The sequence below is a fragment of the Micromesistius poutassou genome (assembly GCF_964030765.1).
Source record: "Micromesistius poutassou genome assembly, chromosome: 5".
In the NCBI taxonomy this organism is placed as follows: domain Eukaryota; kingdom Metazoa; phylum Chordata; class Actinopteri; order Gadiformes; family Gadidae; genus Micromesistius; species Micromesistius poutassou.
Window position 1 is genome coordinate 6,973,945 of NC_140275.1, and position 17,768 is coordinate 6,991,712.

At 43.1% G+C, this 17,768-nt stretch overlaps 1 protein-coding gene across 2 annotated transcripts in view; it reads left to right on the top strand.

Annotated features, from left to right (window-relative positions):
* The window catches only part of cds1 (CDP-diacylglycerol synthase (phosphatidate cytidylyltransferase) 1), a 20,026-nt gene continuing 2,258 nt past the window's right edge, over nt 1-17,768 (top strand). Inside the window, exons 1-13 of one of the 2 annotated variants that reach the window (XM_084468323.1) lie at nt 1-218; nt 333-427; nt 4,634-4,764; nt 5,729-5,825; nt 6,138-6,235; nt 8,819-8,958; nt 9,424-9,482; nt 10,415-10,497; nt 10,588-10,675; nt 10,756-10,824; nt 11,354-11,506; nt 17,232-17,351; nt 17,552-17,655. In XM_084468323.1, coding sequence (XP_084324449.1) covers nt 353-427; nt 4,634-4,764; nt 5,729-5,825; nt 6,138-6,235; nt 8,819-8,958; nt 9,424-9,482; nt 10,415-10,497; nt 10,588-10,675; nt 10,756-10,824; nt 11,354-11,506; nt 17,232-17,351; nt 17,552-17,655 — 1,217 coding nt within the window. In that variant the 5' untranslated portion in view covers nt 1-218; nt 333-352. The remainder of the gene's footprint in view (nt 219-332; nt 428-4,633; nt 4,765-5,728; nt 5,826-6,137; nt 6,236-8,818; nt 8,959-9,423; nt 9,483-10,414; nt 10,498-10,587; nt 10,676-10,755; nt 10,825-11,353; nt 11,507-17,231; nt 17,352-17,551; nt 17,656-17,768) is intronic. The other variant, XM_084468324.1, reaches the window with a different exon arrangement.

Consider the following 17,768-nt stretch of genomic DNA (forward strand, 5'->3'; position numbering starts at 1 on the left):
CCCGCAGGTATTCACCACTAGAAACCTGCAGCACACGGACTTATCAAGACCAGATCCCGTCCAGACTCCTGACTGAATACCGGGTCTCCGCCTTAACCAGACCTCCGGGTCTTCACCGGGACCTGCTCGACCGGGGAGACGCTCACCGCACCGGGAATTTAAAAGGGATTAAAAGGTCTCTTCAGCCTCGTCCCGCTCCGAGTGAGAACCAATAACAGGTCCACTAACCTTACCGTGAACAGTTCTATTGACATTAACATTGACGGGTATATTGGCCTGAATGGTAAGGTCCAGAAACAGGTGAATAGTAATATGTTACTGAATCCAAACAGGTGAACATAAGCAGGTGAACATGACGGATCTGAGGCGGCGAGGTGGAGGCGGCGACACCGACAACGGCGACAACATCGACAACATCAGCGATAAGGTAACCGAGGAGGTAACCCCGGGTTACTGGAGCTCACCTGGAGCTCACCTGGGGGTCTACAAGCTGGTGACACTAAACGTGTGGAACATACATTTAACTTCTTTAGCTGCTTATCTATACGAACATTAGCATTGTATTCCGCATAGGATCCAACAACAATTCTCGTTCCACACATCTGCAAACATTTAGACTAAACTGATTTAAAAATGAATCCGTCATGATGAATTGCTCTTTTAACAGCAGGTAGGGGTTACGTACAGAGACTGGTCATTAAGGAACAGGTATGGGTTAGACAGCACAGAGATTTGTAATTAGGAACTGGTAGGGATTAGACAGTATGGTCTAATCCAGTTCATTAAGGAGCAGGTAGGGGTTAGACAGTACAGAGACAGGTCATTAAGGAGCAGGGAGGGGTTAGACAGTACAGAGACAGGTCATTAAGGAGCAGGTAGGGGTTAGACAGTACAGAGACAGGTCATTAAGGAGCAGGTAGGGGTTAGACAGTACAGAAACAGGTCATTAAGGCGCAGGTAGGGGTTAGACAGTACAGAGACAGGTCATTAAGGAGCAGGTAGGGGTTAGACAGTACAGAGACAGGTCATTAAGGAGCAGGTAGGGGTTAGACAGTACAGAGACAGGTCATTAAGGCGCAGGTAGGGGTTAGACAGTACAGAGACAGGTCATTAAGGAGCAGGTAGGGGTTAGACAGTACAGAGACAGGTCATTAAGGATAGGGTGACAGTCCCCGTTTTCAGTGACCTGTCCCCGGCTTTCACTATGACTGAAACCCCCCCCCCCCCCGTCAACAATCCCGTCAATCCCGTCAGCCCGCAATCCCGTACCCCTGCCCCCCCTACTCAACAATCCGGTCCGCCAGGGGGGACGGGGCAGTGTCCCCGTTTTAGTTTTCTATGACAAAAACACTACACGTTTGGAGGTTTTTATACCGTTGAACCCAAAATGTCCCCGGATTTTGTCTCAGAAATCTGGTCACCTTAATTAAGGAGCAGGTAGGGGTTAGACAGTACAGAGAAAGGTCATTAAGGAGCAGGTAGGTGTTGGACAGTACTGTCATTAAGGACCAGGTATGGGTTAGACAGTACACAGACGGGTCATTAGGGAGCAGGTAGGGGATAGACAGTACAAAGCCAAGTCATTAAGGACCAGGTATGGGTTAGACAGTACAGAGACAGGTCATTGGGGAGCAGGTAGGGGTTAGACAGTGAATACTGAGCCATGTAAGGTGAAGAGAGAGGTGTGGTTGTCTGGGTCAGTGTGTCAGTTTACAGTGTGAATAATGGTCTATTATAATGGTGCAACTACTAATGGTGATAAAAACCTTGTGATTAATGATGGTACTAAACAACAATACACAAGGGGAATGCCATAGTTTGTGCAAATATATTTGACAATATAATGCCAATCAGTATATTTTGCAATATCATCTGGAGATTTTGTCTTTGGTTGATTCCACAGAATGAGCTCAGTATACCACCTAATGCAAATACAATCATTTCCGTAATGGAAATGTAGTACTACTGTTGTTAAAGAGGAAAGAGACTACTTTGATTCATCTAGCTAGTTATCCGTTGCTACTTTGATCCATATAGCTAGTTAGCTCTGGCTGCTACCAATAGGCATGTCTCTAGTACCGGTAAGCTCTGGCTACTACTATGATGCATGCATTTAGTTAGCTGTGCTGCTACTATGATGCATGTAGCTCATTAGTTCTGGCAGCCATTATGCTACATGTAGCTATTTAGCTCTGTCTGCTACTTTGATTAATGTATCTAGTTAGTTCTGGCTGCCACTATGATGCATGTAGATAGTGAGCTCTGACTGCTTCTATGATGATGTAGCTAGTTAGCTCTGCCTGCTACTATGATGCATGAGGCTAGTTAGCTGTGGCTGGTACTATGGTGCAAGTCGCTTGTTAGCTCTGGCTGCTACTATGAAGCTTGCACTAGCTCCACGGCCAATGGTCAACAGAAAGGCCTTGCTTAGCAGTTTATTCATATTGATGTTAAAAATCAAATTGTGGGGAGTAGCAGCTTGTGGCTCAGTAATTAACTAATGCCAAACTTTGAGACAGTCTGGACTCACTTGTGTGTATTCTGAGTCCAGATGTGTCTGCTGTGTTTAGATGAGGACTGTTTTACCTAATTAATACCTGATAAGGACTCTAAACGTACACACCTGTGTACACATGTAGACACAGACAAAGATGACCCCCTCTTAACCCCAGTTATAGTAGTATAGTGTTGGTATTCTATAGTGCAGTGATTCTGTCAAGTCACAACCCAAAAATAACTACAGTATTTCTTTACCAATATTGCAGTAATCAACAATGCCTTCATGTGCTGTTAAAAACACTGAGCGAACAAAACCTGCAACAATTGGGGGGATTCAGTGAAATAACAAATAACCTTGAATCATTGGCATGTGTTCTGCGACCCAGTCAAAATGCCCTCACAACCCAATTAGTATTTCTATCGTATAGGGTTGGTATATATAGTGTTGGTATAGTGTAGTGTTAGTATACTGTGTTGTATAGGGACGCTGTATAGTATATTGATGGTATACTATTGTTTAGTGTGTGTATGTATAGTGTATTTTCTATTGATCATCAGATTGGTAGTGTCGTTGAACACACACACACACACACACACACACACACACACACACACACACACACACACACACACACACACACACACACACACACACACACACACACACACACACACACACACACACACACACACACACACAAAATCGTTGACATTGTTGTGTTAGCAGCATTAACTGCTGGAGTGTTGTGTGTGTGGATGCTGCTTAGTTCAGGCACCAATGTTACACTGGAGAATTGCGATCACCTCCTACATTGCAAATACAGAATGCTGTGGCGAGCAGTGACTACTCATGCAGAGCATGCTGATGAGGCCTACGCAGAAAAAGATGGAGCACGTACTGAGATATGCTGAACAGCATACAGGCAGCCTGTAAGGGTAGCTTCACATAGAGCTTCAAGCCCAGCATCCAGGCAGCCTGTAAGTGTAGATTCACATAGTTTCAAGCATCCAGGCAGCCTTTAAGGGTAGATTCACATAGAGTTTAGAAACTCGGCATCCAGGCAGCATTTAAGGGTAGATTCACAGAGAGTTTCAAACCCACTGGCACGACTGTAGTTATTGCTTTTAATTGAAATAAAAAATCTTCACTGTCTTGAAGTTGAATTTGTTATCGCCAATAATCTGCATCTCTGACCTTTTTAAAAATATCAGATGCAGACCTTTGAGTAATACGTTTAATCCGGCCCTGGCAGATTGTATCCATAGTTGTAGTGTTTTTATAGTGTATAGGCCTATGTGTAAAGTGTTGGTATGGTATAGTGAGTGTATAGTGTTGTATGGCGTACATCCAAATCCATCATGGGATTGTTGGTTGGCGATACTCCATTTAGGCCATTTTCGGATGCCTCGAAAGAGTGGAAGTATGTTACATCCTAAATAAAGGTCATTATAACGTAACCTGGGCTAACCATTGCCATATCTTGCATGAGAAATATTGATCAAACACAAGGTCTAATTTCTAAAAAGACTGAGGTGCATAGTGTTGTAATAGTATGGTCCAGTGGTTCTCAAATATTTTATGCTGCGTAACACATGATCAATGTTATAAAATAAAATAAAAATGTATAAAATATTTTAAAATACAGTAGCGTAGGTCTGTGGCCGTATTCAGCTATGCACTGCTCACGCAGGAGGCACATTCATTCTTAAAAATAAGATTTATTAGTAACTGTTGTCAGCTGTCCAAAGTGGTAGCACTAGAACACACATATAGTGTTGATAATATCTTGGCTGTACTGTATCCTGTGAGTGGTGTTTGGGCCTCACAGTCAACTGGCTAGTTGTGCTAGTCTAGCAGGTTTCCTCCCAGGATAATGGCACGCCTCTCCACATGAGTTAAATCTGCCTCCAAGCACTTTGCAGTAAAAGAGTGACAATGTTAATAATGTTAATAACCAATGAGGCAAGATGTTGCATGAAACAGATCCATGATTACACAAACACGCTTCGTGTGTGTGTGTGTGTGTGTGTGTGTGTGTGTGTGTGTGTGTGTGTGTGTGTGTGTGTGTGTGTGTGTGTGTGTGTGTGTGTGTGTGTGTGTGTGTGTGTGTGTGTGTGTGTGTGTGTGTGTTAGGAGGCTGATGGAGAGGAGCGGCTGGCCCGTCCAGGGGAGGCAGAGTCTAAGGCTGCGACCCCTGATGTGCCCCCCCCCTCAGAGAACACTCCACACTGTCTCAACAAGGCCCTGGAGGGGCTACCGCCCAGGTACACACAGGCAGACAGACAGACAAACAGAATAATAAAATACTTTAAAGGAATCTTTTTCTGCTGAGAGCGACAAGGCAATCACTCGTTAGTTAATGTCTGGGATTCAGTTGACTATGTTAAAGGTGAACTTCTGGGGGGAGACTGCACTAAACCAAACACTGAAGTTAATACCTTGTTTCCTGTTTTGTTATTACATTGATAATTTACCAAGAAAACAAATTTGCGCAAGTAAATGAGTTTTCCAAAGGGGACTATGATGACTGTTAAAGTAGCCTGTCGACACGTTGATTTTAAACCTTTACAGACACCTTTTGACAGTTCACTACTGCTGGCCGGGTTTGTGTTTGTCAATTGCAGGTTAACCGATCTCGCCCCAGCGAAATAAAATGAAATGCCCTCTTCACTTCAGACTTTAGATATTAATGTAAAGCCTTTAGATATTAGTCTTGAGATCGATGAGACTATTATACACACCATACTGCTAAATCATACTTATTTGCCTCAGTTAACTCAGTTATATTAGTAACTTCAGTTTGTAATTGGTAAAAGTTGAGTTATTAGTTGATCCTTGGTACAGTGGGAGTATTGATCAAGGATACACTCAGTACAAAAAAATTGTGCCCATGTACATTGAATCTACTTCTTCTAACTGTGTGATGGTGTTTAGGGAGCAATGCACAGCCTTTTCTCACAGAGCTCTAGGGGAGTGGGGTTGGACCAATCGCCTTGTCTGTATGGTATGCAGATGAGAGCCATGGTGGTCCGCGGGTCTAGTAAATGGAGGCAGGCAGCCCTCCCTCCTTCCCTCCCTCATATGGAACGGGAGAAAGATGGCACTCTGTCACATTGGTTGATGCTAATAATTACTAGAAATCTGTGGTTTTCAGTGCCTAAACTGAAACTTGAATTTGAGAACCAATAGGAAGTCTTGGAACTTAACTTCTCACTTTCTCTTTCTCAGATGGAAGAATTACTGGATCCGAGGAGTTCTTTCTCTGGCCATGATTTCTGGTTTCTTCCTCATCATCTACCTCGGTCCCATCACCCTCATCCTAGTGGTCAGTATCTTCTTCATTGCCTCCCATATTGTCTTCCCATTGTCGTCCTTGTTATTTCCCTTATAATCTCCCCATTAACTACCTAGTCCCATTCCTCTCATCTTAGTGGTCCCTGTTATCAATTCCATATTACTTGTAATGTATAGTGAAAGTAAGAGTAATGTGTTTTTGCTCATGTATTCATTACTTCATGCATTTATCTATATCTCTTATTTATACTACTTAATTTGTTCACCTTATGTATTTACTCCTTCATGTTTTCACTGTCTGTGTTCATTGCTTCATGTGTTCACCTCTCATGGTTCCCTACAGGTGATGACAGTGCAGATCAAGTGTTTCCAGGAGATCATCACCATTGGCTACCGGGTGTACCGCTCCTACGAGCTGCCCTGGTTCAGGACGCTCAGCTGGTGAGGCTAACACCGGCTAACACCGGCTGCTTAGGATACCAGAGATACCTGGCTAACACTGGCTAACATGCTCATTAAGATACCAGAGATAACTGGCTAACATGCTGCATAGGAGACCAGAGACACCGGCCTAGCATGGGCTAACATGCTATATAGGAGGCCAGAGACACCGGCCTAGCATGGCTAACATGCTGCATAGGAGACCAGAGACCTCAGACTAGCCCGGGCTAACACTAGCTAACATGCTCCATAGGAGACCAGCTGACACTGGCTTACATGTTGTTCTTTATGAGGTGTGAGTGTGTGTGTGTGCATGTGTCAACTTATCTTATTAGCCCATACCCATCTGGGAAATGCCCCCCCCCCAACCACACCCTGAGCAAAGATCATTGCCAAGCATACTAACCTTTAGTCTTTACAAAATTAAACCCTACTAAACATGTGAATGTTAACTCCACACTAACCTTTATAAACAGTACCAACTTTCAGGTGCAAACCTACAGCATAATGCTCACCTTTAGTCTTGACTAAACAAAGTTGAAACCTTTTTAACTCGACATACCAAGCTATATAAACCTATTCATTAACCTTCAGCCCTAACTGAAGAGAGATCTATATAAACCTAGTCCTCCCCTTCAGCATTAAGTGAAGAGCTGATCTATATAAACCTAGTCCTCACCTTAGTCTTAAGTTAAGGGCTGATCTATATAAACTTAGTCCTTCCCTTCAGCCTTAAGTCCTTAAGTCTATATAAACCAGTGGAGGCTTCTCCAGTGAGGAGAGGGAGGAAGATCCTCCTTAACATTGTTGAGAATAAAAAGTGTAGATTGCCCAGACTACTGTAATGAATTAATGCCCTTAAATATGACTACTTTAATGCCTTTGTATATGTAATGTTTGTTTCCCTGGGTAAAGGGACATTAGCACCCCCTATCGCCTATTTAATATTACTTCAGGGAGGACGTTCCTCCCTCCTTGACTCCCATTAATTTCTCGGGCACTACTGGCGGCCGGTGAATAATATGGGGTTCAATGGGAGAGAGGAGGAAATTCCTCCTCTGGGTGGGTAGGACTAGCTAAGGGATCTGAATCGTGTCAACGTCTATTCATGAATAGGCTGGAGCCCTGGCTACGCTATGAACCAATAAGAAGAAGTCCTGGCTGCGCTATGAACCAATAAGCAGGAGCCCTGACTGCGCTATGAACCAATAAGCAGGAGCCCTGGCTGTGGTGCAGCCCTGAGGGAGGGTTTATCGCCTCAAGTCTCTAGGCTACGAGAACCAACGAACCAGCTCGTATGCCTCGTTTCCACCGAGCAGTGCGCTACTGTTCGTTGCGGTACAGTGCGGCTCTGTTCACTTTTATTGGCGTTTCCACCAAGTGGTGCGGTTCGCTTCGCTTATATTGGCGCTTCCACCGCCATAAGTTGGGCAAGCTCCCGAAATAAACGTGCTGAGCCTTCCTATTTTTCGACACTCCTCCGTTGAGTTACCATGCCGTCTAAAAGGGTGGCGAAAACGTGGAGCTACACACGCCGTTATTCTGAAATCACTTAAAAATCCCGTTTGGTATGACCAGGTCACTGATATCTTTGCAACACAAACAGCGAGGAGGATTGACTTGATCTATAAATGAAGTCCCTCAATCTTAATTGGCTTAACACCATGACCAACATTCTGAAACATCCATTAACATCCACATTTGCCTCAAACAATGTTAGGCTTACAGCCCATGTCAATAGTTGTGAAATTATGTTCTTGTTCTTTTAATTGTTTGTTACTCTGACCGTTCTGTTTGATATTGGAAAGGATGTTAGTGAATGATTCAGAGCATGATGCATTTTAAATGGCATCACTTTTGGTCTTGTGTCTTCATTTTTCTTAAAACAATTGTAGCTGAAAATAAACATAGCCAAATTATAACCAATAGCTTCAGTCATTGAGGGCAAAAATAGGCCCAATGATGACTAATTGGCTTTGCATCATTTCCTTCTGCCCTTGTAGTCCAAGACATGCTGCCCATCAGCTTTCAAAGTACAATGCTGCCACTGGTGGATTTGTATCAATTTTATTCACATAATTATCCCTCCCTGGTTTTGTAGTTCACCAAAACACCCTGAAACAACTTGAGTCTCACATACTTATGCCACCATACACCACTAACAGTGCAAGCAGGCCAATGGCAACCAAGCACGCAGTCCTTCCTCCCTCACTTTAAAAACCACCAGCCGCCACTGATATAAACCTAGACGTCACCTCAGCCTTAAGTGAAGAACTGATATATATATATATATATATATATAAACCTCGTCCTCCCCTTCAGCCTTAAGTGCTGATCTATATAAACCTAGTTCTCACCTTCAGCCTTAAGTTAAGAGCTGATCTATATAAACCTAGTCCTCACCTTAGACTTAAGTGAAGAGCTGATCTATAAAACCTAGACCTCATCTTCAGCCTGAAGTGAAGAGAGGACCAGTATATACCTAGACCTCACCTAAGGACTAAGAGAAGAGAGGACCAGTATATACCTAGACCTCACCTTATGCTGATCTCTGTAACCCTAACCCTGGTGGTTCTCCCCCAGGTACTTCCTGGTGTGTGTGAACTACTTCTTCTACGGGGAGACGCTGGCAGACTACTTCGGGGCCCTGGTGCAGAGGGAGGAGCCGCTGCAGTTCCTGGCCCGCTACCACCGCTTCATCTCATTCGCTCTCTACCTGGCAGGTGAGAGGAGGGAACAGAGTCCAGAGTCCGTCTCCACCAAGGCCCTGGGTCGTATGAGATACAGTTTGTAGAAGCGTCTGTGGATTGTAAAACACAGATTGTAAGCAGAAGCCTTGGCGCTTTTAAGCATTTGATGCGGGATGTGAAATATGAAAAAGAAAGAACGTTGGCATACACGGGCACTTCAGTTATAAATCATTTAATTAATAATTGTATTGTACTGACAGCAATGTGGGCTTTGTCTAAACAGTGTAAGCAGAGGAGATCAGGGGAAAAGTAACCAATATGTTTACCTTTCACAGCTCTGTATTTTCAGAATAACTCATTATTATTAACCAATCCATGGTCTGTTGTAGAGCCAGTATTACAGTGTTTAGAGTATAAGTTGTCTGTGTGATTATTTTACTGGATGCATTATTATTGTTAATCTAAACCACTGACTGCATGCTCTGATCTCTCCCACAGGTTTCTGCATGTTTGTGCTGAGTTTAGTGAAGAAACATTACCGCCTGCAGTTTTACATGGTCTGTATCCTCACAGTAACACAATAACACTACATCACCTGTAGTCTCACACGCAGCAAATTAAGATACATACGGGAATGCTAATTGTTACCTGTTGCCGCCGTAACCCATTGCGATGTAAATGTCCTGTAAACACAGAAGCCTGGTGACAATACCAGTTTACCCCTAGATGGAAATCTGGTGACGACACCCAGTTAACCCGGTCTTTATCCCATGTTATCAAAACGTTGGAAAAAAAAAACAGCAGATACATAAACAAGAGCATGTTTGGTGTTTACATAAATAGCCATACAATAGAGCACAGTTTAACCCACTTTTGGACCGACTAGGAGACGACATTCATGTTGGACCACACAGATGACTGAACATATTTAAAAATCTTGACAAGAAGTGTCTCAATGGGGATCTTTTTATTTGTTTGTAGAAATGTGTAGAAATGTAAGGGTCAAGGGTTGGAGAATCAATGTCACCTCCACGGTTCTCACTTCCCAGCTTGCACCGGGCGTCGTAGTTGCTATAGTTACCATAGTGACCCTGCATACGAATGGTATAATGAGTATGTTAATCCCTCCACTGAATAACTGTCATAACCTGTATAACTAGGTTTCCCTCTGCATAGAAACATCTTTATCGTCTTTACTCTTTATCGTCACGGTAACAGCCTGTAGTTGTTCATGGTCGGTAATCACCATGGTTTCCATCTACAGTTTTACATGGTCTAATCACCATGGTTACCACCTGCAGTTTTACATGGTCTAATCACCATGTGACCCAGATGGTTAGCTCCTGTGGTTTTATGCTAACTAGTGACTCCAGCCGTGGTGGGTTGAGCGGTGGCTGGTATTCCTCTCAGGATTCTTCTGGCGTTTTTAAGGAACCCTGTGGTATATGATTATGAAGTTGTTTGTGTTTTTTTTTTTTTTTGTTCTCAGTTTGCCTGGACTCATGTGACCCTGTTGATTGTTGTCACTCAGTCCCACCTGGTCATTCAGAACCTCTTTGAAGGGATGATCTGGTAACTCCCGCGCACACCTCACCCACCTGTCTCTACTACAACACCTCCACACACAATGTGCATGTTGGATTGAATGTGTCTCTTTTCTAGGTTTATCGTCCCCATCTCCATCGTGATCTGCAACGACATCATGGCCTACCTGTTTGGCTTTTTCTTTGGACGGACTCCACTGATAAAGGTCAGACGATATAACACGCAATGTTGAGGACTTCAATGACCTCTACTGCATACAGTACTAAGTGTGCGTGTGTGTTTCAGCTCTCCCCTAAGAAGACATGGGAGGGCTTCATTGGAGGGTTCTTCTCCACGGTGGTCTTCGGGTTCTTGGTGAGTTGAGTCCTGCAGTCCAGTTCTATATTGAGAATACTAGTCCTAGGCTTGGTCTGTACTACGTTCAGTCAGTGAGGTGAGGCTAAGGTAAGGTATATACAGGTCTCTTTGGGGGTTAGTGAATGATTATAATTGGTATATAACAGGTCTATTTGGGGATTAGTGAATGATTATAACTGGTATATAACGGCTCTCTTTGGGGGGTTAGTGAATGATTATAATTGGTATATAACAGGTCTCTTTGGGGGTTAGTGAATGATTATAACATATATAACGGCTCTCTTTGGGGGGTTGTGTGACTATAACTGGTGTATAACAGGTCTCTTTGGGGGGTTAGTGAATGATTATAACTGGTGTATAACAGGTCTATTTGGGGGGGTTAGTGAATGATTAGAACTGGTGTATAACAGGTCTCTTTGGGGGGGGTTAGTGAATGATTAGAACTGGTGTATAACAGGTCTCTTTGGGGGGGGTTAGTGAATGATTATAACTGGTGTATAACAGGTCTCTTTGGGTTGTGTTGCAGCTGGCCTACCTGCTGGCTCAGTTCCAGTACTTTGTGTGTCCGGTGGGCTACAACAGTGAGACGTACCGCTTCACCGTGGAGTGTGAGCCCTCAGAGCTCTTCGTCCTGCAGGAGTACACACTCCCCGCCGTGGTGCAGAACACACTGGGGAAGGTAGGGCTGGCTTATGTTATGTTATGTTATACCATGCTACCTGTTTCATTCCTTGCCTCCCCTGGGGCCTCATGTACGAAGCTTGCTTACGCACAAAAAAGCTGTGTAAGCCACTTCTCAAGCAGACATTCGGAACAAAGACTGCCTTGACGTGAGAAAGTGCAGTTCTCCACGCAAACTAAATGCCTGGCTTACGCACATTTCTGCTGCATTTTGTCAGTTGGTGGCACATAGAGGCATTGCAGCGCAACAACATTAGGCCTACTCGATCACGAGTCATGAAGTAATATTGCAATATGAGGCTAGTTCAAAGTGGATTTGAATGTCGGGATGTGTGATCTTAGATGCACTTCAATCATGCGTTAGTGTTGTCGAGACGCATAATGTGACACTGTTTTTGATATTAGGCTAAACGTAAACAGACCCATAAAAATATATTGTCACTATTGGAGTTAAAAGGAAATTAAAAGGAAGCCCCAGCAATATTATTTTCAGTGATGACTTGTTTATTAAGGCAAGGCAAGGCAACTTTATTTATAACGCACTTTTCATACACAAGGCAGACTCAAAGTGCTTCACATATAAACATTGTCATACAATAAAAGAAAATAATAGGTAAGTAAAAAGTCAAATAGATAGAAAATAAAGGCAAAGTTAAAAAAAAAACATTTTAGAAAGGCAGAGTTAAAAAAATGCATTTTAGAAAGTGAGAAAATAAAGGTTACTAATAAAGTTACTAATAAAATAAAAAATAGAAGCATTGTAGATTTAAGATTTAGCAGAAAGCTAAAGCAAACATAAGTCTTCAGTCTTGTTTTAAAAGCTGTCATTTTAGGCAAGTCTTAAATCCTCAGGGAGTTTATTCCAGCTATTTGTTGCATAGTAACTAAATCCTGCTTCCCCATGTTTCGTGTTGACTCTGTAGGGATTATGTATGTAGGGATTTATAGGTTAGCAACATGATTTTAAAATCAATTCTCTGACATACAGGGAGCCAATATAATGATTTACGAATTGGTGTAATATGTTCACATTTTTTAGTCTTTGTTAGAACTCTAGCAGCAGCATTCTGAACAAGCTGTAGTTGCCTTAGAGTTTTTTTTGGGAGACCTGTAAGGAGACCATTGCAGTAATCAAGCTTGCTAGTGATAAAGGCATGTACAAGTGTTTGTAAGTCTTCGTTAGACATGAGCCCTCTAAGTCTTGCTACGTTTTTAAGGTGATAATATGCAGATTTTGTAACTGATTTGATGTGACTGTCGAAATGTAAATCTGAATCCATGATAACCCCTAGATTTCTGGCTTTGATTGAGGTTTTCAGGGACAGAGAGTGAAGGTGTTGGGTAACTTTAACCCTTTCGGTTTTAGCACCAAATACAATTATCTCGGTTTTGTCCTCATTTAGTTGAAGGAAATTTTGGCACATCCAGTCTTTGACTTGCTCAATGCACTGGCACAACAGATCTATGGACATTTGGTGATAGAGATACATAGATTTGCGTGTCATCAGCATAGCAGTGATGGTCAATATTGTTATTTTGCATGATTTGCCCTAGTGGGAGCATGTAGATGTTGAATAGAGAGGGTCCTAAGATCGAACCTTGTGGGACTCCACATGTCACGTTTGTTGATTCTGAAACAAAGTCGCCAATGGAAACAAAGTAGTTCCTATTTTGTAGGTAGGAACTAAACCAATTTAAGACTGTGCCTGAAAGCCCCACCCAGTTTTCTAATCTGTCCAAAAGTATTGTATGGTCTACAGTGTCGAATGCAGCACTGAGGTCTAGTAGCATTAGTATTGAGATTTTGCCAGAGTCTGTGTTAAGACGGATGTCGTTTACAACTTTAATAAGGGCGGTCTCGGTGCTGTGAAGGCGTCGAAATCCGGATTGGAAGGTGTCATAGAAACCAGTTGATGCCAGGAAGTCACTAAGTTGCTGGAGGACAACTTTCTCAATGATTTTACTTATGAAGGGTAGACTTGATATTGGTCTGTAGTTGTTAATAATAGAGGCATCTAGGCTCCGCTTTTTTAAAAGGGGTTTGATAACTGCAGTTTTTAAGGCTTTTGAGAAAGTGCCTGATTGGAGAGAGTTGTTAACTATTTGCAATATGTCTATTGCTAGGCAGTCAAAAACGTTCTTAAAGTGGTTGGTAGGTAAAGTATCAAGGCAACAGGTGGATGGCTTCAGTTGTGTCACAGTTTTAGAGTCTATGACATTAAAGCATGTCATTGCCACGTTACTTTAGCCTGAATATGGTGGTAGTCCAGCATTTTTGTTTAAAGTGGAGACATTGATGGCACGTCTGATGCCTTCAATTTTATCAGTATAAAATGCTGCAAACTCATTGCATTTCTGAGTGGAATGGTGGAATTTGTGTTGGGGGCTTGGTCAGTCTGTCAACAGTTGCAAATAGGGTTTTGGCATTATTAGTATTGGTTTTAATGATATTGGAGAAAAATGTTTCTCTAGCACTTTTTAAGTCTAAATTGTAGGCACGGAGGCTCTCTTTATAGATGTCATGGTGAATATGAAGTTTTGTTTTACGCCATATGCGTTCAGCCTTCCTGCATTCTTTTTTCTGGGCTGTTACAAAAGCAGCTTTTCTCCAAGGTGCCTTTTGCTTTCCAGCAAAAGGCTTTTTTTTTTTTTAAAGTACATTAGAATGTTCATTGATATACCGTTTTTTGACAGTATTTGATTTTGTCTGTATGTCGGGAATAAAATATATATTAAAGAAAACACAGAAATGGTCAGACAGTGAAGGATCAGTCACAGAGCGATCTGAAACATTGAGACCCTTTGTGATAACCAGGTCTAGAGTGTGCCCCTTACAATGAGTAGCCTCTTTCACATGTTGAGACATTTCAAATGTGTCGAAAAATTGTAAAAAGTTTTTTTGCACACTTATCATTAAAATCATCAATATGAAAATTGAAGTGACCAGTTATAACTAGACAGTCAAAGTCTGTGGAGATGGTAGACAATAATTCTGTAAAGTCATCAAAGAAATTTGCAGCGTATGTGGGTGGCCTGTAAATAATTAATAGGAGAACTCTGGGGGAACATTTCAATACAGCACAAAGGTATTCGAATGATGGAAAATCATCAAATAACATCTGTTTCCCCTGAAATACATTTTTAAATATAGCAGCAACCCCTCCACCTCTTTTTCCAGATCTACATACATCAAAAAGTTATAGTTGGGAGGAGCTGTCTCTATCAGAATGGTTGCAATGGTTATTTTGTTCTAGCCATGTTTCAGTTAAAAACATAAAATCCAGTTGAGAAGTGGTAATAAAATCATTAACTAAAAAAGATTTGTTATTAAGAGACCTAACATTAAGTAGACCCATCCTGATGGTGTTATTGATAGGCTTTAAGGTTGATTTTGGTTTGGAGGGAATAGGTATGAGATTTGAGAGGTTAGCAGTGCGTCTAAGTTTCCCTTTGTTTACTCTCTTAGTGATTACAGCAGGAATGCAAAAGTTGCCATGTTTTGATGTAGGCAACCTTGGGTTCAACAGATTGTGCAAAACTTCCTTTGTGCTGTGTCTACGGCTGAACCCTTTTTTGTCTCCGTAATAATCAGGACTACTATCAGTACAGGGAGGGGGGGGCTGGGGCGCCCTCCGCTTGGGTGTTATCAGACTGTGGTCATGACGTGGGGATGGTATCATTGACTCAGATGCAAGTTTGATGCCAACATTTCTCAGTTTCTTAAATTCATCTGGAAAATCATAAAGGGAGGAGACAGTGGAACTGGAGTTGTCATTGTGGCTATGGGAGAGATTAGGCTGGTGGTCATCATCAATGGGGGACAGCTGGAGGTCATCATCGATGGGGGAGTGCTGGAGGTCATCGTCGATGGGGGAGTGCAGAGGAGGGGGGTGGCCGTTCCTCGCCATGCTAGCATCAGCAAAGCGGGGAGACATGGTGTCGATGGTGTCGGGCAGGCTGTTGTCTCTCTTCAAGGTCTGTGGTCTGTCTGCTCTCTGTGTGTCAGATAGTGGGACAGTAGATGTGTGGGGGAGGCTGTAGTCTCGCTTCTTCTCATGGTGGGAGAGTGAGAAGAGAAGATTGTCCCTTAACAGTTTTGACCCTAACCTGTTTGGGTGTATGCCATCTGCTCTGAAAAGATATTTGCGCCCCCAGAACAAATTGAAATTGTCAATAAAGCCCCTTCCTCTTTCATTGCAGACTCTTGAAAGCCATGTATTCAGTGCAAGTAGAAGACTGAATCTGTTTATTCCCCTGTCAACTGCTGGTATGGGTCCACTGATGAATGACCTAACGTGTAATTTGTCCAGTGTGTCCAATAGTTCAGTGAAATCCCTCTTCAGAAGTTCTGACTGTTCTCTTCGAATATCATTAAGTCCTGCATGCACAATAACCTGTGAGATTTTGGGGTTTTCCGATATAATTGTGGTTAGTTTCTGGTTGACATCACTAACCATCACATCTGGGAAGTAGCATGTTTTGATCTTCTTACCGGTTATATGCTTTATGGTTGAGTCTCCTACAATCAGAGTGTCTGGTTCATCTGCTTTCTGTGAGATGGGCCCTTGTTGGCTTGAGGTGGCGGTGGCAGACGCATGCACAGCTCGACTCCGTGGAGACGGGTTCTTGTTCCGTCTCTGTCCCCACCGTCCGTCCGGACGCATCCTGGGGCTCAGGGGTGCACGGGTGGCAGATGCATGCGCTGCTGGCCTCTCTGGCAACAGGGTCATGGTCGGTCTTTGTCCACACCATCCGTCTGGACGCATCTCGGGGCTTAGGGGTGCATGGGTGGCAGGCGCGTTACATATTTCAGGACCACGCATGACATCTGGGCTAATGATCTCTCTTCACGCATTTGTCGTCAGATTCTTGACCGCAATATTATTATTTCATGTTGCGTGGAGTAAGAACAAGCCATCATTACTTAAAATCAATCTATCAATGATTTTTTGTTGTGAAGTGTTCCACGACCATATGATTTTTTTTGGCCAAAAAGAAAAAGCCGATCCCAAATCACAGCTGCCACCCTTTGCTCAAATAGGGCAAGCTCCCCGACTCCGCCCCGCTTCCCGTCTGACCCACGCTCCTCCGGTGGGCAGACACCTTTCTTTTTACGTCCACCTTTCGGCTACAGTTCGGCTTTCCGCCCCAACCTCATCGACCGACTTGCTAACGTTTTCCCACGCCAGTTTTTTGCTTTTGGTGCTGATTCCAGAGGAAAGAGAGCCAAACAAGATCTTATTTCTGGCCTCTACCTCCGAAATCAGCACCTCCACCTCGCATTCACTAAAGTTATTTTTTCTTCCTTTCTCCATTTTCTCCTTTCTCCTAACGAGCGCACTACTGCAGGCCTATTTATACGAATTAGCATATTAAATGAGGGAGGAGACAGGGCGAAGAGATGGGCTTGTGCATGTTCGCTCAATTTCACGTTAATAGGGATGTACAAAGAGAATCTGCGTGAAATCGTGCTTACGCAAGGATTGATACATCCAGAAAAAAAAAAAAAAAAAAAAAAAAAAGAAATCCACGCAAGTCTTAGTACATGGGGCCCCTGGAAGGTGGGATCCGTATTCTGTGTTGCTACTCCACATTTCCTCCCTTTTCCCTTGTCCTTTTTAGATGGGTTAGGGTCTGTAAAGCCCTTTCTAACTGTGAATCGTGTTGAATTGAGTTCATGTAATGTAGTGTATTTGATGTCCCCTTCTTGTGTGGGTCCTTAGGAGACGGTTCAGCTGTACCCCTTTCAGATCCACAGCATCTTCCTGTCCTCCTTCGGGTCGCTCATTGGACCATTTGGTGGATTCTTTGCCAGCGGTTTTAAAAGAGCCTTCAAAATAAAGGTATGCACTCACTCTCTCTGTCTGTCTCATTTTCGTTATCTCTCTCTCATTCTCGTTATCTCTTTTTCTCTCCCTCATTCTCGTTCACTCCCATTCTCATTTATTTCTTTCTAGTGTGTTCACTGTACCTCTCTCCATATCTAGAGCTCCTACTGTGTAGTGCAGGTGTTTAGATGGTGAGATGTTGCTCCTATTTGCAGGACTTTGCCGACACCATCCCAGGTCATGGTGGGATCATGGACCGCTTTGACTGTCAGTACCTGATGGCCACCTTCACCCACGTCTACATCGGGAGCTTCATCAGGTACCAAGATGGCTACAAACGACATGTTAGCTTGAATTCTGCCAGTACCAACAGGCCCCTTAAGCTAGCATGCTACCAACACCACATTATAAACAGGCTTTAGCCTGCAGGTT